The sequence below is a fragment of the Apus apus genome, chromosome 14 (genome assembly GCF_020740795.1).
Source record: "Apus apus isolate bApuApu2 chromosome 14, bApuApu2.pri.cur, whole genome shotgun sequence".
Classification (NCBI taxonomy): Eukaryota; Metazoa; Chordata; class Aves; order Apodiformes; family Apodidae; genus Apus; species Apus apus.
Genome location: NC_067295.1, coordinates 3,648,154 through 3,674,508, shown reverse-complemented (window position 1 = coordinate 3,674,508; position 26,355 = coordinate 3,648,154). Strand labels below are relative to the sequence as shown.

General features: G+C 45.6%; 1 protein-coding gene across 2 annotated transcripts in view; it reads right to left on the bottom strand.

Annotated features, from left to right (window-relative positions):
* The window catches only part of RNF216 (ring finger protein 216), a 79,465-nt gene that overhangs the window by 32,888 nt on the left and 20,222 nt on the right, over positions 1-26,355 (bottom strand). For both annotated transcript variants that reach the window (XM_051632382.1, XM_051632381.1), the window contains exons 6-13: positions 23,153-23,255; positions 22,087-22,251; positions 20,970-21,084; positions 20,546-20,685; positions 19,561-19,611; positions 18,447-18,584; positions 17,317-17,465; positions 16,801-16,879 (exon numbers count right to left, since the gene is read on the bottom strand). In XM_051632382.1, coding sequence (XP_051488342.1) covers positions 16,801-16,879; positions 17,317-17,465; positions 18,447-18,584; positions 19,561-19,611; positions 20,546-20,685; positions 20,970-21,084; positions 22,087-22,251; positions 23,153-23,255 — 940 coding nt within the window. The remainder of the gene's footprint in view (positions 1-16,800; positions 16,880-17,316; positions 17,466-18,446; positions 18,585-19,560; positions 19,612-20,545; positions 20,686-20,969; positions 21,085-22,086; positions 22,252-23,152; positions 23,256-26,355) is intronic.

The following is a 26,355-nucleotide window of genomic DNA, read 5'->3' as shown; positions in this document are numbered from 1 at the left end:
TGTCTCTCCCCTGGTAGTGCTAATTAACACAGCACACAATCCCCAGGAGAGCACTACCTATTGAATCCAGGCTACCACTTCTCACAGTTCCTCGGCTACTTGGCTGCCAGCCAGGTCTGTTCACACCTAGTTTGGCTTAGCCTGGACAATCTAGCTGAAGCACAGCTTGAAATGGTGGGGCTACAGATTGTAATGACATTAAAAAGAAATAGACTTCAACCCAGAATGGAGTGACCATTAAAGTAGGCATCTACTCCCTATATAAAAAAATCTGTTTACAACTAAGTGTAAAATCTCCCTCCTTCCTCCTCAATCAAGATACCAGCTTGATTCAAAAGCTCCAGGCTGACTCAAAGCACAGATTTTCAATGAGCTTTGCCTTTTGGACTTTTAATACTGTCTTATCTGTTTCATTTAAGATGTTACATACATCTCTGAAGGTGCACATTTACAGACTCATCAAGTGATCTCATAACACTTAAAGATTTAGCTTTAACATCTTCCTGTAAGGCAGGATTTCTAAACCACAGGGAACACTTTAAAAACTTTAAGGATCTTCTAGCTTCTTGTTATTCTTCACTAAGCATCAGAACAAAACACTTGGTGTCACTAATGCCATAATATAAAGAAAATAAGATCTCTCTCCATCTCTACATGCCCCAGCTTGCAAGTGCAAGGACTCCAGCAGCTTTCCTGGTAATTGCATTGCTTGCTTTCACTTCTCCATGGTGATGTGAAGTGCTACAGTGGAACTGTCCAGTCCAAACTTCAAAGCCAGCATCTGTCATCAGGCCCACAGAAAGCAGCAAGAAAGGCCCAGGATACTCCAGGCAGAAACCAGAAAGGAACTCTGAGCAGAAAGCAATCTGGAGTAACACGTACAGACAAATGATGGGAATTTTGCATCTTCCTGAGAAGCAGGTGTAATGAGCCCATGTGGGAGACAAGTCAGAGGACCTCTGCAACTGCATGGTACAGCCATGCAGTTGCACAACTCATTACAACAAGAACAGTCCACTCTATGTGATGAGTAAATACCTTCCAGTTTTACATGGTCAAATCAGCCAAGCCAGCCTTTCCCCCTCACCCTCCAATTCCCTGGTGCCTTCAGGCTTCTCAAGGTTGAGGCTGTTTATCCAGCCTCACAGGCAATGAAAAAAATGAGAGAAAGGGCACAGAGGAGCAGCAGGGGAGGGTATATGTGCAGGCACACACACAACATGAACACCAACATCAACACTCGCTTTTGCTGATACTTTCTGGGCAGAGGAGATAACAGACACCCATTTCTATTAAAAAGAGCTGGAGAACAATCCTTGATTTCAAAATAACAATAATTGATTGGTGTCTTTGCCATGGCAACTTGCTACATATAAACGGAAGCAGGCGGAGGATAACATGCCTCTTATTCAGCAGCTACTTCATTCCCATTTAACTTTCAGAGCTCACAGGAGGGAACAGAAAAGCTAACAGCTACAGCTAATGCACAGCAGCTTTTGCCTGATCAGGTCATCTCATTCCTCACCCTGGCTCTGCTCACAGCTGGATTTGAAGGCTGCCCCTTGCAGCGACAGAGATTTGAGCCAAGTGCAATCTGAGAAAGCACGTACCCTGTCACAGGAGCTATTGCCTGCCAGGCACCTTCCTCTGGTATGTGAGGGCTGAGGGAAATTAAAATGTGTAGTATAAAATCATTTATCTCCTTATGGAGGCAGAGCATAAGGGAGACGAGATTTGCAAGTGCCACAGCAATACCTGCGAGTTCAAATTTCAGACAAGAAACCTGATCCATGTGTTTGGTGAGTACCCAGGGCTTGTACCTGGTCCTCAGAGGATGACCTGCATTTCTCCATCTGAACACTGCTTTTCCTCACTTGCACGTTTGGAGTTCACCACAGCACTTGGGTCAGGAAAAGGAAAGCAAGGATCATGATACATAAGGCACTGCCTTGCAAAAGGCCACCTTAAGAGCTTGGTTTTTTAGATGAGTGGTCAGCTATGACCTAGGTAAAGGGTGCTTTGCTCCTAGAGGATCAGCTCAAAGCAGCTGTATGAAGTCTGCAATGAAGAATACAGCTTAGTCTGGCAGATGGAGATGCTAAGTAAAACTCATTAATCTGTTATCACTTTCACACACCCACAAAAATCCCAGTGGTCTGAAGTCATGGTTTTCTGACACAAATCTAGAAATCTATACCTTGCACAACAGCTGCAACCAGAATTAAGTTCCAGGAGGAAAAAAAAATAAAAATGCTCCATTTAATTACATGGGTAGGTCAGAATTATTCAAGACAGGAACCTCTTACAGTAAAGGAAATTTGTGTCTGAAAGTATCTGTGTGCTTGTTTGTGGTACAAAACTGGAGAAGTTGCCTAATGACTCCTGCAAAGTGCCTGTTTACTGCTCTGCACACCCAACACCCACCACAACAGGCTGAAGTCATAGGAAAAGAAAAGCCTCCAGAAAGCAGTTTTTTTCTGAAAAAATACCCCAGGTTTCACCTGCAGGCAAGACACTATGGCTCTTGTTCTCATCACCTCATCCTACTATCCTCTACCCCCAACACAGGAATGGCAAGGACCAAGGCTGAAAACAACAACTATAAAACCAAGAAGCTGGCAAGCAGGAGCTGGTTGTGTTGTGCCTATCTCCATATCTAGACAGGTTCCATGTGCTCACTCTGGGAGGCCAAGAGGAACTAAATATAGCAGCAGCTACCAGTAAAACACTAACTGGCACAGCTTCCAGCTACCTGAAAGATCCATCCCTGTCTTTGCAGGCCACTCCAATAGCTGCAATCCTTTCCCTTGTTTGGGGAGAACATGCCAGAAGGAGGCACTTTCAGTTTTTACTTACATGGATAATTGCATACACAAACTTCAGGATGGAGTTAATTCAATAACATCACCAATACTCCTCTCATGCTCCTCTTGAGGGGGGATCATCTGGCTCTTTCTGATTGTTTTTTTAATTAGGCCTGACATCCACTTGCAAATAGGAGGTAGCATCCTCGTTTACGTGCCAGGAGCCAGAGCAAGGCCTCCTACAGCAACTGCCTCTTAGCAGAGCAGAGGCACCATCTGAGAGCATCTGCTTTCTTTTAACCTCTGCCCTTTAAGGAGGGCTCAGAAAGGAATAAAAAAAAATCCCAAACCCTTCTAAGCTGCATACTGGCTTTGTTGGTTTGTATGAGGCTGGATATGGTGTTGGGGCTTTTCAATACAGAAAAGGCCTTGGGGAGAGCTGCTTGCCTCTTGGCTTCCAAATGGCAGCTCTGCCACTAACAGCCCACAGATACTGTGTTTTAAGCAGCAACCCTGAAGACAGACCCCAATTTCAACAGGGCTTTGGGATGTAGCTTAAAGGCATGTGTGCTCCCAACACAAAAAATGAGGTCAAAGAAGCTTCTTTTGAAAAAATAAATAGAGCAATAAAGCATTCTTTCAGATTAGCTTCACAGAGGATAAATCACCGAACAAATACAACCATCTTATCTTGTTGGCAAATGGTACATTACAGCGTCCAGCTTTACGGGAAATCTGTTGGTTGGTCTGGGGAGCAAAGTGACTTCCATTGTCTAGGAAAAATGCTGCTCTTTACTTTTTACAAGATGTGTTTGTTTTTAAAAAAAACATATGATCTCTAAGCAATGCCAAGCCCTGCTTTGCCTCCTGCCTCTCGACGCTTTCCTGGATGCCTTGGGACTTCCTAGCAACCTGGCAGCAGAAACACGATCCATCTCCTTTTACCCAAAGGACAACTTGTTTAAAGCAAGATCCCAGCTGCCCTCCTGCTGTTCCTCCAACGGGTGGGACGCAGCAGCCACGGGACCCCACAACCACTGGGGGAAAGGGGGTGAAGCAAGCAGGGCTTTCTCAGCACATGGAAGTCAAACCCTCTGTTTTCAGCCTCTATTTGCTACTTTTAAAGCCAAACACCAACACTAGGAGCACCCAGTGAGGACAGCAGCCACCAAAGAGCTGAAGGGTGGCTACAGGAACCTCGCTGGCTGTGGGATGCAGCGGCAGCTTTGCCTGCTCAGTACTTTGGCACTGATTTATGACAACTGTACTTGCATTTCCATTAGCCACAGATTTCTCTGCTGACCCCTGGGCTCGGCAAGGCAGACTCCACGTTAAACTCCCATCAGCTCTCAGGGCTGCTGACCTCATCCCCAAAACTTGCAGCGATGTTTTACATCAGCCAGGCCCGACACATTCCATTTAATCCCCCCGACTCAGGGAAACATCTGCTCTCTTTACACTGGTAGCAGCACAGAGACCACTTAAGCTTTACCTCTTCTTCCCTGAGCCCATGGGCCAGGCCCTGGGCCTCCTGGTCCCCAGCATGAGGACCTGACCATTAGTTCTCAGCAGGGTGAAGGTTGCTTCACCCATCAAGGAGCAGGAGAGGCGTTATGTGGTAGGAAAGAAGGTGGGTTCCTTCAGGCCAGAAGTGCAAACTTGAGGGAGGTATTTGTGCCAACTCCAGCTGAACAGGCCAATTGGAAGAATTAATGAATGCCAGAAAAGAATTCCAATTTTATTTTAACCCAAATAGTTTTACAAATCTGTATGTTTGAGCAGAGATTCAACAGACGCTGTTGATTAATGCAGCTTAAAGCTCACACGTGGAGGTCACCTCTCCCTGTGCCACCTCCCACCCCACGAGTGTGCTGGGTATCACAATGACCCTCGTACCCTCTGGAGCCATGGATGGGGCAGAAGCAGCTCTTCCTTCAGCAGTGGGAAGACACCTGATATCTTCCCCACAGCTCACCTGAAACAATCACCCCCAGCCTCCCAAACATACCACCTTACACACCACAGCTTATCAGCAGCCACCAGCTTCTCACTGGGAAAGCCTGACAGGTCTGCAACACCTCTGCACACATTAAATTAACCCTTGCTGTCTTCTGTTGCTGCTGGAAGCTTTCTTTTCTACAACCACTACATAGTCAAGGCTATAGCTGCTAACAAAAGCCCATGAGGACAGAAAAACAGAGTAGCCTTGGAATACTTGCCAGCATCTGTCACAAGTAGAGAGACTCACATACAGGGATGTTCAGGAAAGCATCTAAGTTTTTACTATAATGAAGCCAGGAACACAATCAGCTGTTTCTGCCACTGATCATTTTGCTGGTACATGGATTTGCTGCATTTTAGATTTCTGCCCTTTTACAGAGCCTTGCAGAGCTTGGACTATAGCTCACACAACAGTAAATGTAAGAAGACCACAAGACGACCTCAATTCTCACAGAGGTCTTAGGACTTAAAACTGTTGTTCAAAAACCCCTGTAAACAAATGAGAAATCCAGCCCCAAAACACCCTTTTATTTTTTTAACTACACACTTATGGAGGTTGGTTTGACTGGGGCTGTGGCAGGCAATTCAGTCAATCCCACTGATGCTAAATGTGATGGCAGGCATTAGGGTGGGAGAAGAATAAAAATTGTATTTGCTCTTGATCTTCTCCAATACATTAGGGATGAGTGACACGATCTGCATCAACATTCCCCATTTTTCACCTCATTCCCAGTGTCTGAGGTGCTGGCAGCTCACAGCTTTTTCTGCAAAGCAGAAACACTGACTTAAAGCATTTTTATCTAATCCTCTTTCAATCAAAGAGATGAACAATCAGTAGAAAAGGAAGAAACAGGCACTGAGACAATTCAAATAGTCCCTTTCTAGTTCTTTAATTCACATGTTAGGGGACTACCAAGCTGGGAATTTCCATCTCTGGAGCAATTAAAGGAAATTAAATTCAAGGAATGAGGCCTTATGCACTCAAAGCTTCATTAACCCAGTCACCTTTTAATTAAATATGTGCACATGAAATTTTGGACAGAGAAAGCATTCGCCTTGCTGACAATGCTCAGTTTTAACAGCAAAACAGTACTTGCCTTTTTAAAAATAAAATACTGGGGTTATAAACTCTAAGACCTCTCCAGCTCCACACTGGTTTTATTAAATACATGGTAGAAATTACTGCGTATCATCAGCTCTCACTTAACAGGAATGTCTGCACACCCTCAGATGCCCAAAGCTGCACTAGCAAAGCTCTGCTTTGGGCTTGCTTCAAGATAACAAACAGCCCCACCAACACTATGGATAAAACATGACCCAGAATTTAAGAGCCCTACACTTTTTATGGATAGTTAAAGAAATAAAGTTGGCTAGCTACAAAAGGATAGGTATTGGGTTTTTTTTTCAGGCCCATGAAGAAGAGATTAGAGTAGCCAGCCTGTCTTTTAAATACTGTTCATCCTGAAAAAAGGCTCTGGCAGGCACCAAAGGTGGTACGTGACTAGGACAGTTTGAAGAATAATCTTTGAAGGGGATATTGTCAAGTTTGCCTAGCCTAAATATCCAACTTGCTTTGTGTGAGTTACCATCTAACTTCTCAGGGAGCCCTGCTGCCCACCTGCCAGCCTCCCAGCTTGGTCAGGAATGTCACTGAGATGTGCTACTAGTTTATCTAGATGCACGACTGCCCAGCAGGGACTGGGCACAAACTGCTTTGATGCTTCCCCATATCCATCCAAAAGCACCATCACCCACCTGGTGCACACACACACTGGCACCAGAGAGGGAAGAAACACACAGTCCTCTCCCTTGTCTCCAAGAGATTTCTAAGGAATCTGCCACCTTGAGCCAACCACCTCACCCAGAGACATGCTCTTGTCCCCTCATCACTAGCAAGCAAACTTATACCTCTGGGAGGGATTAGACTTTGCATTTGTTGTTTTTCTTTTAAAGCATCTTTTTGGGAGACAAACTTGAGTCTTTTGCCAGCACACACTGATCAATTTTGGGTTTAATTGCTGACCTATACATTTTAGCTGTTTTAGCTATTTCAGAGAAGAGTGCACACGTTTAAAGAGATTACTTTCTCCAGCTGTCACTTACCATAAGAGTCGATACGTTTTACAGTAAATGACACTTCCCTTTTCACACTTGCCCCTTTCTCAAGGAGCAAGCCAACACAACAGCACAACTGTTCACACAAGGGCTCCAAGGGATGCCAGATTCCCAAGTGGATGCTCTGCCCAACTGAGTGAAGCAGCAGAGCTCCATTAACCAGAAGCAGGAGAGACAGACAATTCCCTATGCTTACAGCAGCCCAGTATTCCCAGGTTAATTGCTGCATCCCCAAAATAACAATCCTGTTCTGATTCCACAGCAGGCATATTCTCCTACATGGAGCCTGGAGAGCTGTTTGCTGCTGTCAGATGCCCTTGGTACTAACCAAGGACAACGTGAACACAGTGAGTGTGACAGGCTCTCACTGAATGCAGAAATAAATGCAGCCACTTACACTTCCTCAGCCTTTGACACCAATAAGGGGCTTTCTACTACAACGCCAGCCATGAAGAACACACCAATTTTGGGATGCCTGAAGTGCTAACCAGGCAGAACACAGCATATCACTCCATTCCTCTGCTCCTGGAAATTACAGGTCCATTAACCTTTCCTGTGTGTGCTCTGGTCTTCCCATCTGCATGCAGCAAACAAGCAAGGACACACACATGGTGAACATGCTGCTGGGTGAAGAAGCCTGTTTCCAATGCAAAGAGTTCTGCTCCCCAATTCTGATACTACCATTTTATGATGACAACATTTTCTGACCCAGTTTCTATCTTGCTCCTCATTCCTCTGCCACAAATAGTAATTAGTAATGTCAGTGTTCTGGCTGGTTTGCTACAGCCCCATAAATAATGCAAGAGTAGTAGCAGAGAGAGAGCAGAAAAAAAAGAGGCTTGAAGGTTAAAAGCAATAAGAGAATGCATTTTGGGGGGCACTGGAAGGGGAGAGGGAGGAGCAGGAAAAGAAATGCTGGTCTACTGAGATTACAAACCATATACTTCAAAACATACCATTCCTTTCGGGTGGAAGTGGTGGGTGAGTCAGTCATTGCTAATTAGAAGATAATATGCAAATAAGAACAACACACAGCGGTGATTTTTACTAAATTAAGAGGAAAACTCCTCTTTCACCTTCCCTTTCCGCCTCTAAACTTGCTGCCTCACCACTTCATGTTCCCATTTCTCTGTTACTCATGTTCTAGAGGTCAGTGGTAACCTGGCATCCCACACATGATGCACGCTCAAGTTCCCCCTCTCCAGAGAACTTCAGAGCAGAGACCAGCCCCTACCTGCCCATCTCCAGCCAAACCTTTAATGCCAGTAATCAAGCTGCTTCTGGTGCACCTTAACCTGAGACTCAGCTGAAGCTGTTTATGACATGTACCCTGAACCTAAAAAGGTGCTGGATTTGAGTAGTGCTGGTAATCCAGCATCTCCCTGAGCTTCCAAGGCCACAGAGCCTTCTCCAGCAGACAGCAGCTCCCTCAACAGCAGGAGCTTCACCACCATCTAAGGCACACAAGCCTCCTGGCTTGCAGTGAACAAAGCTGTGGTAGCTGCGTCCTGAACTGCATCATCTGGGCACTTTTTTTACTTTTTATTTCCCCCCCTGCTAAGTCCATCATAGAAATAAAAGTAATCAAGGAACCTTCAGGTTTGGTGTTGATCCCTCAGCTCTTCCTGTTGCTGAATGAAAACTCAAATTGACTGTGGAAGGGCTAAACTGTCTCCTGCAGGCCAGGAAGGCAGCTTGTTTGGGGCTGACTCTGGTCCAACACTGAAAAGCAGGAGTCTTCTAAAGGGGTTGGTGGTCTCTAGTTCTCTGGGGGATTTGCAAGACACACAAGCTAACTTCTAAAGATCTTTCAGCAGAGCTGACCAACCACACTATTCTGCATCCAGTGTTTGGCATTTGCAGCTTCCTACATGGTGCCAGGACTCTAGTTAGTGGTGACAAATAAAACCGAACAAAGCAAGTGCTCTTTTCCCTTAGCTGAAACCACACATTTCTCCCCCTTGCAATAAATATATAGCCCAATATATCAGCTTATCAACATTATTATTTAACTGCAGCACAGCTCACTACGTCACTTCAGAGAAGTATTCCGAAGTCCTCTGGCACAAAGGGCTCAGATGACCACCCAGAAAGGACAAAAAGCCAGCAGGCTCATTGAGATGAGCTCACAAAGAGTGGCAAAGGAGGAAAGAGACAACTGGGAAGACTAGCTTCAGAGCTGCTTTGCTTTTTCAGAGACTTTTCAAGTATCACTTCCTCTGCAGGGAGGAAGTGAGAAGAGCTGGAGGTTCTCAGAGACAAACAGCTTCCCCTCCATGACAATGATATAAAAGGATGGGTGTTTTAAAAAGAAAAAAAAAAAAAAAAAAAGAAAAAAGGAAAGCAGGCCAACCCTGAACACACTGTGACCAAATTAGGAAACAAACTCTACTGAGGGCCTCCAAAATGGACATCATCTGCAGCAGCCTTCTATTAGCTCAGGAAGTCTGATGACTGTGTCATCTGCTGAAATCTGTTTATGTGCAAACAGAAAGGAGAAGGAAAACACCTCCTTGCACTACACATGCCAGGTTAGGCCATCTCAGTGCTCTGGCTCAAAGGAGACAATCATCAGCTGCCCTGACACAATACTATTCGAAACCTCCACTGCTGACTCATGCCTCTCCAAAGATAACTCTGCCCTGGAAGTGTGAAGGTACAGCAGGATGAGGTGCATTCAGGGAGTCAGGAGCTTTTAAGTGCATTTGTTAAGTGGTTAGCTGTGGTGGATGAAGCTGAGGTTAGAGATCAGTGATTACTATGACAGGAATGTGAGGGGGAGGAAAGAGAGAGGGAAGATGTAGTTTCTTGACTAAGGTCAGAACAATGTTTTTAATTTGGCTTGGGAACAGCCTTTTTCCATCCTCTTCAACCTCCATTTCCACTGCAGCAGCAAAACGATAGCCCTGTTCCAAGACTCTGCAAATAAAAGCAGCACCAGGCACAGTTTTAACTCTAAACTCACCCTTGCTGTCCTGGGGGGTACCTGTGCTGAGCTCCCACAGCACTCCCAGGGCAGCTTGGTGGCATCACTACCTGTTGCAAGGACAGACAAGTGACACAGGCTAAGTTACTTCACTGTTTAAAAATCAGACAAATCCAACAATCTGAGCACTCCTCACTGTACAGAGGTCTAAGGTTTCTCCCTGATGTTAGGGCAATCATATCACATCACTCCCTTTCTCTTGCTCCCTGCATGAAATGGAAGAACATCACTCCTCCCTTTCTCTTTCAAAGGGACCTAGGAGGAACAGGCAAATCTTACAGCTCATCTCAGCCTGCAGCAGGTCTCAGCCTCTGCTCCACCCTCAGCACAACTACAGCATCCAGGGTCCTCACAGCCCCAGCAACTTGGCTATGGGACTACCCTGGCAACTTGGCACCTTCGAGGCAGCCGAGGACCTTTCACACCACAGCACCACCTGCCCAGGGTGCTCTTATCCAACCCCTCACAAAGTCCATCAGATTCTCTCCAAAGACACTGTCACCATAGACCTCTGCACCAGCCACCTCAGGTTTGCAGCTGCTCTCAGGGGCTCCTCTGCCTCCAGGGTGGCAGGCTGTGCCTGGGGAGAGGAGGCAAGGAGAGAGTGCTGATGCTGAAGTTTCCATCCCAACATGAAGCTGTGTTCAGTTTATCACCTCTGGACCTTTCCTCAGTAAAGAACAAAGCTATAAAGGGAAGATAGTGCTGCTCCCTCTTAGGGACCTGACAAAGAGGTATTCAGTGGTCAGGCAACAGCGGGAGAACTGCCTTTTCACCAAATGGATATTGCTATATAAGGCAGAAAGTATGCACAGGGGTAAACTTTGTTGCTTGAAATTGCACTGACTTACACAGTCTATTTTTAAAGGAACTAGTTTGAGTTCTTGCTTTCAGCAGCTTTTTTTTTTCCCTCTCTAAGAGACAGATACCCCATTTAAGCTGACCTCTTTCCTCAGGTCCACTTCCAGGCTGGGCTTCACCCTCTCCTCCTCTGTCAGACTCATTTATCAAGTGAAGCATTTCCACATACCACTGCATAAATAGACTTGACCTTGTAAAAGCAGCAGCACCTGAGCTCCTGCTGATGGAGTGTCTCCATCCCACCACAGCCACAAACCCAGCCTGCTCCTACTCTTTTCCAGGTGAGGCATTCTCAGAGCTCCTACAGCCCCTAAATATCCCAAGGAAGGGTGGCAGGTATATGAAGGCAAGGGCTGATCACTGTGCCTCTCCTCTGGTAAAGGGTGTTTAGGAGCAACCTACTGCTGGCACCACCAGATTCTTGTAGCTGCTCCTGGCCCAGACCAAGTACACAGCAAAAAGAAAACCAGGGGAGTTCCCACAGGGGGAACAACTCACTCTGGATTCTGCTTTCCCAGATGCTCCCTCTCAGCCAGGGAGCAAGTTGTGGACACACACCATCCAGCTTCCAGGAAAGCAAGGAAAGCCCCTGGCATGTGGCTCAGAATCATTTAGGTTATAAAAGCTCTTTAACATCATCAAGTCCAACCTTAAGCCCTACTCTACCATCTCCAATGGCTTTTCCTTGTTCCCCTTGCAGCCCCCCTCAAAAGGTCAGTATCTTGCCCAGCACAAAGCTGGGTATGAGAAGCTCTCCCAGCTCTCAGGCACCCCATATCCAACTGTGATGCTAGATGCCTGGACGGGACAGCCCACATGTTCCAACACGCACACACTCACGCTTCCTAACACGGGACTGGACTTTTAAGGCTTTGCCGCACCCGGAGCACTCTCCTGTTATCTCTTCCTTTAGGACCCGGCAATAAAATCTACCTGGGCGCGTTATCTGCGACTACAGTCACCTCAGCCCCACCTTCAGCCGTGGTTCCTCCCTCCTGACCATCCCTTGGAGGAGAGAGAGGGCAACCCGGGCCCGGTGCTGCCGCTGCCTGCCCCGCAGCCCCGCTTCGATGTCCTTTTATGGAAGAAAAATGAAAATCGCCTGCCCAGCCGCGAGTGCCTCAAGAGCCGAGCCCAGATGACAGACGGAAACTTGCCATTTGTTGTGGTTTTGGCAGTAATAGAGTGGAGCGTGTTCGTTTAAAAAGGGTGCAGTGAGGGGGACTGAGCTGGAGGAGAAAGATGAGAGCTCCGGAGCAGGAGGTTTCAGGGATGCAGCGCTGAGGAGGAAGGTGGCAAAGTCATAGAGAGATGGCTTGGACTGCTGTGCTGGCCTGGGTAAGCAGGAGACAGGGCCTCCAGATCAAAGTGTACACAGGCACCAGTGCTCTGTACCCAACCCCCCCAGTAAGACACAGAGCAAGGTCCCCCATGTCACATTTCCCTTTCTGCCTTGTCTCAGCCAATCCAGCTAAGCTGCATTCACACAGACACAGGAGGATGAGGATTTAAACACAGGAGTTGGGTCTTGAGGTCATTACCAGCAGAAGGAAATCACAGGGATCTGCCATAAGCGAGTGCCACCTTTGGCTCTGCTCTCCACTAAAGCTGTGGGGCTAAGCTCTAAGTAACAATCAAATCTAAATAAACAGGCTCAAGAAAGTATACAGTGAGCAGCAATAATGGCTGAAGAGAGAATGAGACGGGGCCATGGGACCTTCAAAATGTTTGCACTGCTGTCAGGAAGCTGAACGAGGCAGCAGACTCCAACAGCTGGGAAAACATGTTGCAAAACAAGGAGAATTAAGTAATTCTCCATATGCACATCCTACTCTGAGGCATTTTGGACAAGCTCAGTTTCTCCAACCAGAACAATTTTATTTTTTCCATGTTGCACACGCACCCTGCCAGTGACAAATCTTGATACAGTTTAAGCCTAAAACCACAGTGCATCTGGAGTGGGGCAGGGCAGCTGCGGGCAGAGCCAGGCCAGCATTTAGCATAGAAGAAATGGGCCCTGTGGTATGTGTTGGATGACATCCTTGGAAGGCTGTGTCATCCTGAACACATCCTCTGCTGCTGGGTACTCGATTACACAAACATTTCCCCTTGCACCCGATAAAAAACTGGATCATAGGTGGCTGGGGCTGCCTCCTAACCTACCTCTGAACCACAAGCAGCTGCATGGCCCATTACCACCCCAGGTACAGAGATCATAGGCATTGTGGCACACCCCTCAGCTCCTTCTGTAAATGTAAGTCTTGTTGATCATGCAACAATTTATATCAGCAAGGCCACTCAGGCTGAAGTTGCTGCAAACTGTAAGACTTGGGCTTGTTAACCCAGGCTGTGGATGCAGCATTAACACCCTGCTAAGAGGAGCCATGTTCAGACACAGCTTGCTAGGCAAAGCTCTGTGCAAGCTTAAACCTGTCTCTCTTCCAACAGCAAATGAAGGTTAAAAGCAGCTGGGTGCATCTGTTCAATCCTGAGACATTCTAGCAGCTTAAAAAGAAGTCCCCTAAAACACCACATCTCGCAAATAAAACCCCCACACTAGGATTGCTGTGGCCAGAGAGCCTAAACTGAAGACAAAGAGACAAGAGTGGAAATTTTATCTGTCTGATACAGGCACAGGCACATCAATGCTCATTTTTCCAGCTTGACAGTTCAAGACACCCAGCAGGCAAACCCCCTCCCCAAACACAGCCCGATTAGCAGGGTGCACTGAGGAGCCCTGAGCAAGAGGGGCAGCTGCTCAGTCAGAGGGCAATGCCATTTAGCACCCTGCAAACCACACACCATCACCTCCTCACGTCCAGCCAGCACCAAGCAACTCAGCTCAATAAAAGTAACAAAAATGTGAAGCTCTGCAAAGGAGTTTTAAGGCAAAAGTCTTGGAAATGCAAGTCCCCGCAATGTGGCCTGGCTATGAGATGAGCATGGCAGCTGTTGAGCTCTCCAGCACCAGAGGGACAGTGTTGCTCTCTATTATTTCCATGGCAACAGCAGCTTTCACCTCCCCATCTCTTTGCTGGCTGAAAGCCCTGCAGTGCTTTGTGCTGAGACTGCAAAGAGGGGAGATGGTCTCCTGCACCCACCACACAGTGCTGGGGACAGCAGCAAGTAGCCCAGGAACAAAGGCCTGGTCTTCACCAACAACATGGAGTCTTGGGAGGAGGGAGGTAGAGCAAAAAGAATGGGACTTCCTTTTTTGGTGGAAAACAGTACTTCCCCCAGCATGCAAAAGTGCACCTTCACTTCTCAGTGCTGCACAAGTCAACAAGCAACATGTGCATTTCCTAGTTTTACCAGGATCACCAGCTTTGGTTTGCACAGGGAGCAGAAACACGCAGCGTTAAGAGATGAGAAATTCAAATGTCACTTCCATGCAGGGATCCCTGCACAGAATAAGATGGATGCTGACCAAGAGGGCTGGCAAACCTTCCTGCCACCAAGAAGCCTGGCTCCATGCATGGTCAGTGACCTGTTACAGAGCAAAACCTCAAAACTCAAAGAGGTCTGAGCAAAAGCTGTCTCTCTCCCAGCACCAGCTCAGTCTACACACACACAGAACACATCCACAGGGTGGCCTGGGCAACGTTTCTCCTTGGTGAATTAAGCTTCTCCTCCACCCTGCAGTTTGTGATATTAAGATTCAAGTCCTGGCCACCTAACCAAGAGCCAAACTTACACCACACAGCTGGAGCCACAGTGGCCCTGGCAGATGGTGCAGGCTCATCTGCATGCTCTCTGTGCAGTCCTTCAGTCACAGGAGGCAGCTCTGCCTGTTGCTGAAGTTACAATTACCCACATTTTGGTCCCTGCAAGGTGCAAATGACTGGAACTATAGGAGAAATGTGTAAGCAATGACCTGGATATGCCTAGAGCTGCTATTATTATTGATGCCATATACATATATGCAGTCAAAATGAAGGCTTCCAGCTGGTTCCCATCACTTATGTTACAACAAATCCATAGCCAGCCCCAATATGAATCAAGCTCTCTGTAAGATTGGAAGGAAAGCCTGGGAGTATCAACGTGCACTCTCAAAGCAAGACAAAGGATCCAGGTGATGGAGCACAGAAATACAACAGGTCCACCATCTGGTCCCTCCTCTCCCCACCCTTGAAGAGCCTTGAGGTTTTCAGGAGAGGCACATTTTGACCTTTCCCTTTCCACACCTCCCCTCACTTTATGTTCAGCTGTACAAGTGCAGCCCTTCCAACCAGAGAGGGATTCCTTCCAGGATCACTCATCACCACCACCGAGCCTGCCAGAGGCACTGCTCAAAGAGGCAATGCATCCTCTCCAACCTCTGCAGAATTCCCTAGATTAGCCCTTTCCTCCCTAAGGGCAACAGTTTCCTGCAAGCAAGAGCATTAACTGAAATTCTTCATTCTGGAGAGAGACAAGATAGTGGGAACATGAAGAACCACTGCAGCTGATGCTGTGAGACAACAGCACATGCTGCTACCCAAATTCCTCACCCTCGACTTCAAATCCTGAAGTTGTTCAAAACTTCTAAGAGCAGCACAAAGCTATTCAGCAGATTTTCAGCTAATGAATCAACACAAGCTGTCCAGGAAACCAGAAATCCAGCCCCCTGGAATGCTGCAACCCCAGGGAAGGGGGACAGGCAGTGCACTAGGAAGGAAATGAAACAGCAAACCAGAAGGAAAGAACACTTCAGCACTGACCCCTCTTACCAGTTTCTGTGCCACATTACACATTTTAGGAAAAATAACTTCAACTCGTTTTGCACATTGAAACATTCATGTTCTTCAAGCCTGAATTTTGTTCTCCAGTGCTGACATAGGTACATTTTGAAAACAACTCGGCTTTTGCAAGAACAGTAAGGAAAAAAAATGGATTTAAAGTGAGTCAACATTGCCACCTAGTGACTAGCAAACCTCCTCACTCCTGACACTTGGACAATCCACCAGAAATACATTTCTTTCCCAAACACTGGAGGTAGATGTTAGCAAAACATATCTGGAGGTCAGGGATCTAAAAAGGAATTGTGCATCTTTCATAAGCAGTCTTCTCCCCCCATTAAGTTCAATTTTCACTACAGACAGCAAAGTTCACTGCTGGCAGCTTCCATTTCTCTAGGCAACGGAATTTGACTTCCTGTTCATTTCCCAATACAGACAAATGGTGGCATCACCAAAACAAGAACCCAAAGCTATGGCAGCGACAAGCATAAGGTTCATGAACCCAAGAGGAATTCCAGTGATTAGCAGAAATCTCTGCTGGGGGACAGGCAGTTCCCTGAATATTGCATGAGAATTCATTCTTGTGGCTGAAGTTACACAAGACACTAACACTGCTGGTGTACTGCCTCAGCTCCCTGGCACCAGACACGAGCTGGGTTCTGACTCCATTCAAGACACTGGGAAACACATTTCTAGGCTTCTGTTTTTCCCCCAGAACAGATGGTGCAGAAGCAGCAAGTTTTCCCCACTCCATCCCCCCATTGGGCCTGACAATTCTCCCGTTATGGCTATTAGGAAACTTTGAGGGAAGCACAAAGATCATCTGTCCTTTGAACGCCTCACATTTCAGTGAGCTCTTCCAACAAGTTTTTGTCACTTCCAACTGAATCTGTATTCAGGCAACAACACTAAAGAAAACTGCAGATGCTAATTCTCTTCAGGATAGCACATAAGTTTCATTAAGGAATTACAATTTGGTTTTACCTTTTAAACACCCAGCTCCCTGCTCACTAAAAACCATTTCTGTATATGCAAATCAGCAACCTATGACATCCGTAAGTTTTTTTTTAGCTGACAGCTTCCAAGTAAAGAAAGGAACACTGCTGTCTTTATCAACAGTGCCCTGAAATTCAACCGTTCAGCCACATCATTTTAGAGAACATCAGTAGGATCCAGCAAATTCTTTGACTGCTGCCTCAGGCAGCCACATCAGATATTCATTCACCTGCTACTAGGCAGTGTGAATTGTCCTCCCAGCCCTCCTGCCCAACACTCCAGAGGAGATCAAATGGCAAAGTATCACCCCCCCAGTTACCTTTCTGCAGCGGGGATTGGGGCAGCTGAACCGCTTCACGTCGCTGTCCAGTAGAGCTGGGAAGTTACAGAAGGGACACCTGCAGCCCAAAATAAGATGCCATTAATGCAGAGTGCCAAAGATATCTTTGCTGAAAGTGGATTTAGTCAAATAGCTGTGTGGTAGTTAATAAGGCTGCCAACTAAATGTGCTGACTACTGCATCTCTGCTCATACTTCTTCGATCACTTCCCTGTTTGCAATCAAAATATTATATGCTCAGCACTGCTTTTGACCATGTAATTTAGAGGATCAGCACAGAGCTGGCAAGTGAATCCTGGGGGAGACAAGTCTGTTGAATTTTAATCTGCTCCTAGTCAGAGGCAAACCGACCTGAATAAAAACAGACCTGAGAAGGGAGAAGCCTGAATTTATAGTACAGCTCCTTGAAACGCACCTAGCTCATAGTCGGCACACATTTAGGGTTTCAGGGAACCATTTTATACAACAGTAAGTGCATCCTCTGCTGGACACTTACCTGACAAGCTCATCTGCACAGGCAGCAGCCACCTCCTCCTCAGCTTTCCGCTCATAGTATTTACAGAGGATGTTCTCTGGAAGCACCTTCTCCAGCTCACTGGTGGGGAATGAACACGTGCAACTGCCTTCCATGCAGCTGAGCTCTGACTAGGGTTGGAAGGAGACAGCTCAGGTTCAGTATGGTAGTAGCAAAAAGCAAGACTCAGTCCCCAGAACAACTCCAAATACACCAATGCGGAGCCTTGCTTGGAGAGAACAGAGTTTAAGTCAGCAGATGACTGCCAGAGAGCAGGTTTGCTACAGAATGAACAAGACTAGTTAACTAAACAGATCAGGTCTCAAACAAACACTGGACATGACAATGCTGTAGGCAGCTGGGATCACAGTTCACTTACTCCAAGTCCACTGTGACCACACAGCAGCCTGTTATTGCTGTATGGCCCCTCCTGACAAACAGCACACTGCATTCTTGTCAGTATAGTCATATAAAATACAGCTGCCATTTTATATGTTTACAGGAAATATAGAGCCCAGAGTACAAAAGCATCCCACACTTTGATCATATCTCAAGGTAATGGAGTATCCACACCTCAGAGGAGGTTAATGACTCATTTATAGCTCAGGTAAGTATCAGGATAATTGCTACCTAAATTGGAGACTAAGGTTAGTAGTATCATAGAGGAACCAACCCCCAAATTAAGTTGGGATCACAGTGATGTTATGAAGGACAAACACTCAGAGCAAAGAGGAGACTGGCCAAGTCAGAGATAAGACTGTGTTCTCTGTGCAGATACCACTGATTTATTAAATACAAAATAAAAATCAGGTGAGTGCGGGTTATTGTTATTACGATAAATGCTGTACAAAGTTTTGCTGATGCTCCAAGTTGCCAGGCACACAGCACAAAAGTGAAGTCCTGTTCAGCAAAGAATTGTGAAGTTGTTGGCTTCACTTGATGGTGAGACTGACTTGTTTGGCTTGGATAACAGGAGATAATTATACTAAAATATTACCCTGGAAGTGCATACAGTTACATCCAATTTAAGCAACATCACCAAGCAAAGAGCAAGGTGTTCTCCCAATAGCAATTCACTCATTTTTCTCCACATCCAGCTGGGAAATTCTCACCTTCCCAGAGCCAAAGACTGCCTCCTGAGCATATTTAATTAGGCACTCCTTGCAGAATAAGTGACCATCTGCACACTGAGTTAGCTCTTCAAACGCAAACTCCCCGTAACAGCAGCGGCACTCGATCATCTGACCATCCTGCAGCCAGAAAGAGACATGGGCATCATCACCACACACATCCATAGCTATGGCAACACAAAGGCACCTGCAACTGCAAGCCATGAATAATGCCAGCATTAATTCTGAAAAGGAGCAACAGACATACACCATTCCATTAGAGACCCTATTTGGTGGTCAAAACTCAGTAAACACAACCAGAAGCTCAGTTATAAGTATCTACACGTCCTGCTCAACAGGTTCCAAAAAGGTACAGAACTCATGGTGGTTTAATAACTCTTAACTCACAGGCAAAGAAGCATCTTGGGTTTGGGAAGCTGCAATTGCAGGGAAACAGCAAGGATTATACACCAGGGAAACCCAAGCTTCAGATATGTTGCCCTCTTAACGTTTACCCATGTGCCTGGAGAGACCTCTGTCTCAGCCTCTTCAGGGGTGGAGAAGCTGGCCACTGCTGAAGAGCAGCTATGCTGACTCCTGCAAAAGGTCCAGCATCTCCAAAGGTTGAAGGGAAATGCGCATTGAGAACAAAAAGGTAATCCACAGCTGCTGAGCTATCTCTAACTTTTCTCTCTTTGTTTAAGGGGAAAGGCCTGATTTTCAGGGTTTTAAGAGTCTTTCTACAAATGAGGAAGGCCTTTGACTGGCAGAGCAAATCTGTTTTAAACAGCCATAATGGTGGTAGCAAGAGCAAACCTGGTGCTATTCTGTTGCACTGTTTGCTCTGGCCAATAAAGCAACAAGCAGCAGCTGACTGAATTACTACAGATCATTATGGGCATCAATACTGTCTTGCTGGGCTCAGCTCCTCTCTGCCTTCTCTTAGAGCAGCCAACACACACTATGCAGGTTTTGCCAGCTCAGCAAAAGCAGCACAGTGCAAATGCAGCTTCAGAAAAGCTTCATTACACAAGCCAAAAGAGTCTGAGAAGTGGTAAGTGCAAAACAGTGTCTTATGCATAAGCTGAACTCAAGGGATCACATTATAGATACTGACCTTCTGATACTGCTCCTCATTCATCTGCAGAGCAAGGAGAAAGTCTGCGTGCTGTAAGAGAGACAAGTGCATCTGTATTTACAGAATAAAGCAATTTTCCAGCCTCTACACTCTTTTACATTACATCAGGACTTAGAAACCACCATAAAAGGCTCACTGTCTGCTTACATCACTCAGCCCATCCTTCCAATCCATTAAGCTATTTATGATTCAGCTAAAACAGATGGGACAAGCAAAAGGCAGCAAGAACAAAGAACAGAATTCTGTAATATGGAGGGGCTGATGGTTCAGTTTTCCATGGGCAGAGATGATCTCACCCAAAGGGCCCCTCCAGAGAAAGCCCCAGGGAACATTAGCTTAATGTTTAAAAGGAGACACTACCCATCTGCCTAAGAGACAAGGCTCTTTAAGAAGCTACTTTAGAAAGGACTGTGGGTGTAGAGTTGTGAATTCAGCCTTCCCTCAGACTACAAGGGGGAGACAACACATCAATGGGTATTTACAAGGTTCTCTTCAAAACACATGGTCCTCAGCAGAGGACAAGGTGTTCTGGAGACACAGGGCTGCCAGCTTGTGGAAGGCAGAGTGAGTGGACAGACTGCCTTGGGCCTCCTCACTATTCACCACCAACACTGAGCTGCAATTACAAGCCCTAAGGCAGCAGAGAAGCCTGTTAGCAATTAGAGGAACGAATTAGCTAGTGGAGCTTTAACTACTTTATAGTAAAAAAGGTCCAAAACCACGTTTGCAGCAGCTACGTATTTAAGTAGGAAACTCTGTCCTTGGTTTTTTCCTTTAAAAATGAGTTGCTTGGGAAAAGTCTCACACGTGAACAGGTAGCAAAGATGCAAGGGCAGTCAGTTCCCCAACGTTTTGTTCAGGGTTTGAATTTCTTCAAGAGGCAGATTTCCATGTTTAGGGCCAAGACCTCTACAGAAGTCAAAGTAATTTGCATTACAAGATCAAAGCAGCTCCTACCACTCACCTCTGCCATCTCTTTAACTTTCTGCTCATAGAATTCCTGCTCCAGTAGCACCGGTGGGAGAAGAGAAAGCTTGTCATAGGACCTCCAGTGACGCCTCTTATTCTCCAGGAAGAACATACGTTTCTCAATTTTGACATCCCCTAAGGCAGAGTTTAAGACACAATGAAAGGGGATGGAGCAGCCAAAACAAAGCTTAAATCCTTCTTCCTCCACACAACACCATCTGCATAACTACAGCATCTCAAAGGGCACTGTGCCAAGCAGAGGTACTAATGAAATATATCTCCAAAATAGATACCAGACCGTGACACAAACATAGCTGTTTTGGGAGCACATCCCTTTCCAAGACAGTAATTTCTGCTGCAAGCCAGTTCTGCTTACAGTAATGATGCAGAGAGCAGAACATATTCAGCTTGGCATTTACCTTGCTCAAATATGAAGTCTATATATGAATACTGATTCATTTCTTTCCTCCTTTTTCGCTTCCCACTGGTCTCAGGAGATAGCTCCTGCCATTTCTTGATAGCATCTGAGAAGGCCTAGAAAACAACATACAGACTTAAATCTTGTCTGTTCCTGGAAGAAAGCACAAGCACATGCTTCCAATGGAAGCACAGTACAAACATGTGCATAAGACTGATCCAAAACCAGAAAGCCAAACAGCCCACAGAGGCAAGTGCACCTTCCCTCGGCTCACCTTGCTGCTCTATGTCCTCATAAAGCAACCATTCCATAAAAACAAAATAATTGAATGACACTTCACAACACCTCAGATATTAGCTCTAATACAGCTGGTGCCCACTCTGATGCAACAGAGCTGGTTTGGCTTTTTGTTGTTGTTGTTTGGTTTGGTTTTGTGTGTTTTTTTTTTATTTAAAGAAAAATGAAGCTCAAATACTCAGTGCTTCAGCAAGCAAGTGAAGAGACAAGGATTTTTTGTTTTAGTTAAGTCTTGGAATAGTAGAGAAAGAGAATCATATCAGAGGAGCAGATCCAAGTCAAAAGCTTGCAGCCAGATTTACATTAATTTTGTTGATACTTCAACCAAGTGTCTTTGCAGCTCCATTAAAGTGGAACTCTTATGAGGAATATAGAAATCATTCCACAAGTCATAACAAGAAGGAAGAGGAAAGTGAGACTTGGGCCTCTTTTCAATTACAGGCAGTCAGTTAACTAATAGCAGCAGTTAAATGTTTTAAGATTTAGCTAAATGTCTAGGCTTTATTGGCAATTATACTGCACTTCAGTGGCACTGTGCAGGAAAACTGCTCAGCTTAATGCATCACCTACCATCAACCAGCTAGTGTTTCCCAGTTCTCCTATTAGAGAAAAGTAAAAACTTCCTACAGTACTCTGTCTGGCCAATAAATTTTCCAAGTCTCTACTAAATGGATTAATACTTCTTAAAAGGAAAGGAAGATTAATAAAAAACTCCATAACCACAGACTAGCAGATGGTCTGGTAAGGCAAAAGACATTGCACTGCTTTCCACAGACTCAGGAGATAACCCTAGGAAAGAAAACAGAGTGGAACTGGAGAACCTTTCGTGTGATTGCATAGTGTCCCTTGAGTTCATGTAGAGCCCACTTAATGTCTTGGCTGCTCAGCATTTTGAAGTCTGCCATGAGGAGATCAGCTGCCTGGATAAAGCACCGCTGGTCAAGTGGGGTGAGCTTGGAGAAGTCAAAGTAGTCCACTTTAGGCACCTAAGGAGAAAAGGTGAAAGATATGAAAAAAGCTTGCTCCAAACACAGACAGGAACATGCCAAATCACTCTTTTCAGTGACCAGGACCCGCTGCAAGACCACCCAAGTGGCACCCGGTTCTGAGAACACATCTAACCATCAACCTGGAGTGCAGTGTGGGTGTGATGCCCACTCAGATATGGGTGGGCAACCTGCCCTGAGCTGCACCCCCCTGCAGCTCTGCTCCTGGCAGGACCCATGCCACATAGTTTAAAGCCATTGTGTCTGGCTGCATGAGACAGAGAGGAGAGGATACTCTCAGGTTACTATGAAGGGTGAACAACTTCATTGGCTGGAGGTTAAAAGACTCCTCCAAGAGTAGAAAGAGATACTCAGTATTTCTCCCTCTCAGGCCACATGCAGCTATTTCAACATACTCAAAGTGGCTCAAGAGAATTTATTGTCAAATGGAATTTAAAAATTAAAATCAAGAAGCTCTAGGGAGGTTTGCAGTTAGGAGGCTGAAAAAAGGCAATGCCTAAAGGCCACACAAGAGAGATGCGGGGGCCAAGTCTACTTCATGAGACAAAATGACCAAGGAATTCTTATTTCAGGATCAAAATGAACACTTCAGACAGGCTGGCAGACAGGCAGGCAGAGCAGAGGGTCTTGCTGAAAGCAAAAGAGCAGACATGGTACAGCTATGCAACAGCATATTGGGAAAGTCCTTCAAGTCATCTTGCAAGCAACTGACCACTGCTACTTAAACATCATCTTAAATGCACCCAGAGGCCTCCTATGAAGGTATGGCTCAACCAGGCCCTCCACAAACATACATTAATAGAACCAGACATCCCAAGATCCCCTCAGCTTCAACTGACTAGACAGGAGGCATGTTGTAGATGAGGATACTCTCACTTGCCTTTGTCTCATCTTGGCTGGCAAGCAGGCTGCTGCTGGGATTTAAAACCACTCTGCCTTCCTTCTTTGGGTAATCTGGATTTTCCAGAAGGAAGTTACAAAGCCTGAAAAGATAAATATAGTTACTTCGGGGTTTGGGAGCTCAGGTTCATTCCTCACTTGTCCAGTTTTTAGTATCCTGTAGTTACGAGGCTGGGCAAGCAAGTCACAGCCTGCCCTGTAGGAACCAAGGGAGGTCTCAGACTAGAGCAAACTGAAAGTAAATGACTGAGAATTAAGTAAAGAATGACTGTCTGTATGAGTGCAGAAGGAAAAGCAACAGATTTTCTTTCAGTAATTACATTTATGTAAGAGAAGCCTGTATGGGTGAGCTACAAACCAGCCTGTATCTCCCCATGCCAGAGGTTACTTCCCTACTCACATCCATGGGTAAAACCTCCTTTGAGCACATGTAAAGTCCTGCACGACTAAGTTAAGGTGAACTTAGTGTTGCTCTGGAATTAACACTTTGAAGAGTAAACAAGAAAGAACAGTCACAGCATTGGCAGAACCAATCAAAACCTCACTGCCATTTACTGCAGCTTGTACAGATACACCCATGGATAAAGCATACAAACCCCTACAAAGCCTGGGAGAGGTTGATGTCTTCCTTGATAAAAGATTACAAGCTTAAAATTTGACCCAAAGCCTCCAGTCTCTATCTACTTCAACACCAAAGCAGAGATAGAAGCAAGTTTAAACCATTTACATGCAAGATGTACTTTGAGCACAGGTTTCATTGTAATCACACCAGCATTGGCCATCTCCCACTAGAAGCTGGTAGAGTGAGAACACAATTTAGAAAATAACTAAAAATTGTTTTAAAAATGCATACTAGCCTGTAAAACGCAGTATAACTGTCCTAACTGTCAGGTAAATTTAGTGTAACTGAGTATTTCAGATTAGAAAAGACTCTAGCAAGCAGTTTCAGAATACCCCATGGCCACAGATGCACAAACACCTCAGAAGCTCTTCTGAAAGGGAAGCTTGCTGTAGACTATTTGAATCAGACTTTCAGAGCTTCTTCTCAACCATCACTAACCAGCTGCCCTAGCTGGGTCAAATAACATAAGCTGTTCCTCAGTTTCCCCTGCTGTAGAATAACATCCTCCTGAAAGGAGCTAGGACAAGCAATTAACATTTGTAAAGTTTTTTGAACGAGAAGGTGCTAGTTGCAGCAAAGACATAATTGCAGCTAATTTACATTCCCGATGTCAGAAATCAGTCCCTAATTAAGAAATCTGAACTGGCTTGAAGCATTAACCCACTAGCAAGGCCTGATTACTTTAACCCTGCTTTCACATTCAAGGCAGAGGCATTTCTTTTTGTTTAATCAGGTATTGACATATTGAGCCAGAGGCTTTTGACAGAGCGTGAATGCTTCCAGACACAAAAGCTGAATAGATGATACCCTGCCAAGAGGAGCTCCCACATCTTATCTTCCACATCAGTTGAAAGTTTTAAGACCATCATTTCAGAAAACAACAAAATATCTGGGCACTGGGCATTTAATAGCCCCCAGCCCTCCCCCAACCCCATCCCTTTTGTAAAAGGTAACTGTTTTAATCTCACAAAACAGAAACTTCAAGGAGCTCAAAGCAAGGGTTTCAGCTGGGGCACAGTCAGAATACATTTGAACTGTTCTGCATGTTGCCATTTCAATGCTCAGGGTTTGGGGAGATGTTAACCTTGGGTGTCTGACAATTAGTTAAGTGGGTCCCAGCGCACAACACACGCTCACTCGCAGCGTTCATTAATATCTGCACCACAGGACACAGAGTCAGTTAAAAGCCTCATCCCTGCCCAAATCCAGCCACTCTTATTTATTATAATTCAAGCCTGATTCAGCTTGACATACCATGGAGATCAAAGCGACCCTGCCAGCGAGGCTGACCAGTGCTTTGACCCATTTGTTCTCAGACAAAAGACACAGTGACAACTCAAAAGATAGTTTGGTTAAAGGAATAAAAATATGGAGAAGAAATCTTTATCATCCAGTAAGTGGGTAACGCACCACTGAGCAGACACTGTAGATGGCCTACAGGGAAGCCTGTAAGCACCTTTTCATCTCACTGGGTCTCTGGCACACAATAGGAGAGAAGAGATTTCGGGAGCAAAAAGGGAAGGAACACATTCAGACTGATAGAAGCCGATACTGGGATTTCGTTCTATCAGGCTTTGCTAAATCCCCGCAGGACAATACTGAGTTTTTTCACACAATCTGTGAGAGGGTCCTGCAGCCAGATGCCCAGCTTCAACACCCAACTGCCCCAAGGAATGGCCCTACCAGTCTCCTGCACTCTCAACACAACCTTCCAAGTTGGATGTGCTGCAGGCACCTGAAAGCTTCTCTCATGCTGACCACACCACTGCTGCAGGGAAAGGGCACTCTGGAAAGACACCAAAGAAGTTAAGAGTCTGATGACTTGCTAACCCAGAAGCCCTGCTTTGGAGGCAGGAGAATACGAAATCTATGCCTGATGGATGGGATCACCCTTAGTTCCTTGCCAGTTAACTTATTTATGGCCCAATAACTAATTCCAAGCTTCACACACTTGAATACTGTTTAATTAATGCCCTAGTTAACTGGAAGGGGCATCGGATTCCTACAAGATAGTGAATACTCTGGCAACCAACACCTATTCTTCATTCTTGTATCACAGAATAACTAGTTTCAACATGCTTGAGATAGCAGTGACAGCTGCAGAGAGAGACAAAGAGAGAGAGGGGCCACCTAGCATCAGACAGAGTCACAAGTGATTTACTTCAAATCACTCTTCCCTCGTGCTGCTGGTGCCAACACATGCAACCCAGCTCCTCAGCTCTGCCCAAACAGGGAGGGAGATTCTGCAACTTATAAGGCCTTTTTAAACTTTTGATTCCGACATGATTCCCAGAGATATCAAATGTGAACACCCAAGTATTCCTGAGCTGCTAACACTAGTGGGAAAGCAAATGGCCTCACAATGATTTTCCACTCTGTCTTCTTCCCCTCTTGGCTCACATTTCTGCTCAGTTTGACCAAAGTCAGTTCATCAACAAATACCTAGAATCAATTCCACCAGTCCTTAAATGTGTTTGCTCTACTCTATTTGCAAAAAGTGGTGTGAGGGAACTCAGTACAGCTGCTATTTGATTAAGTAAAAGCGATAAAAGTCAACATCA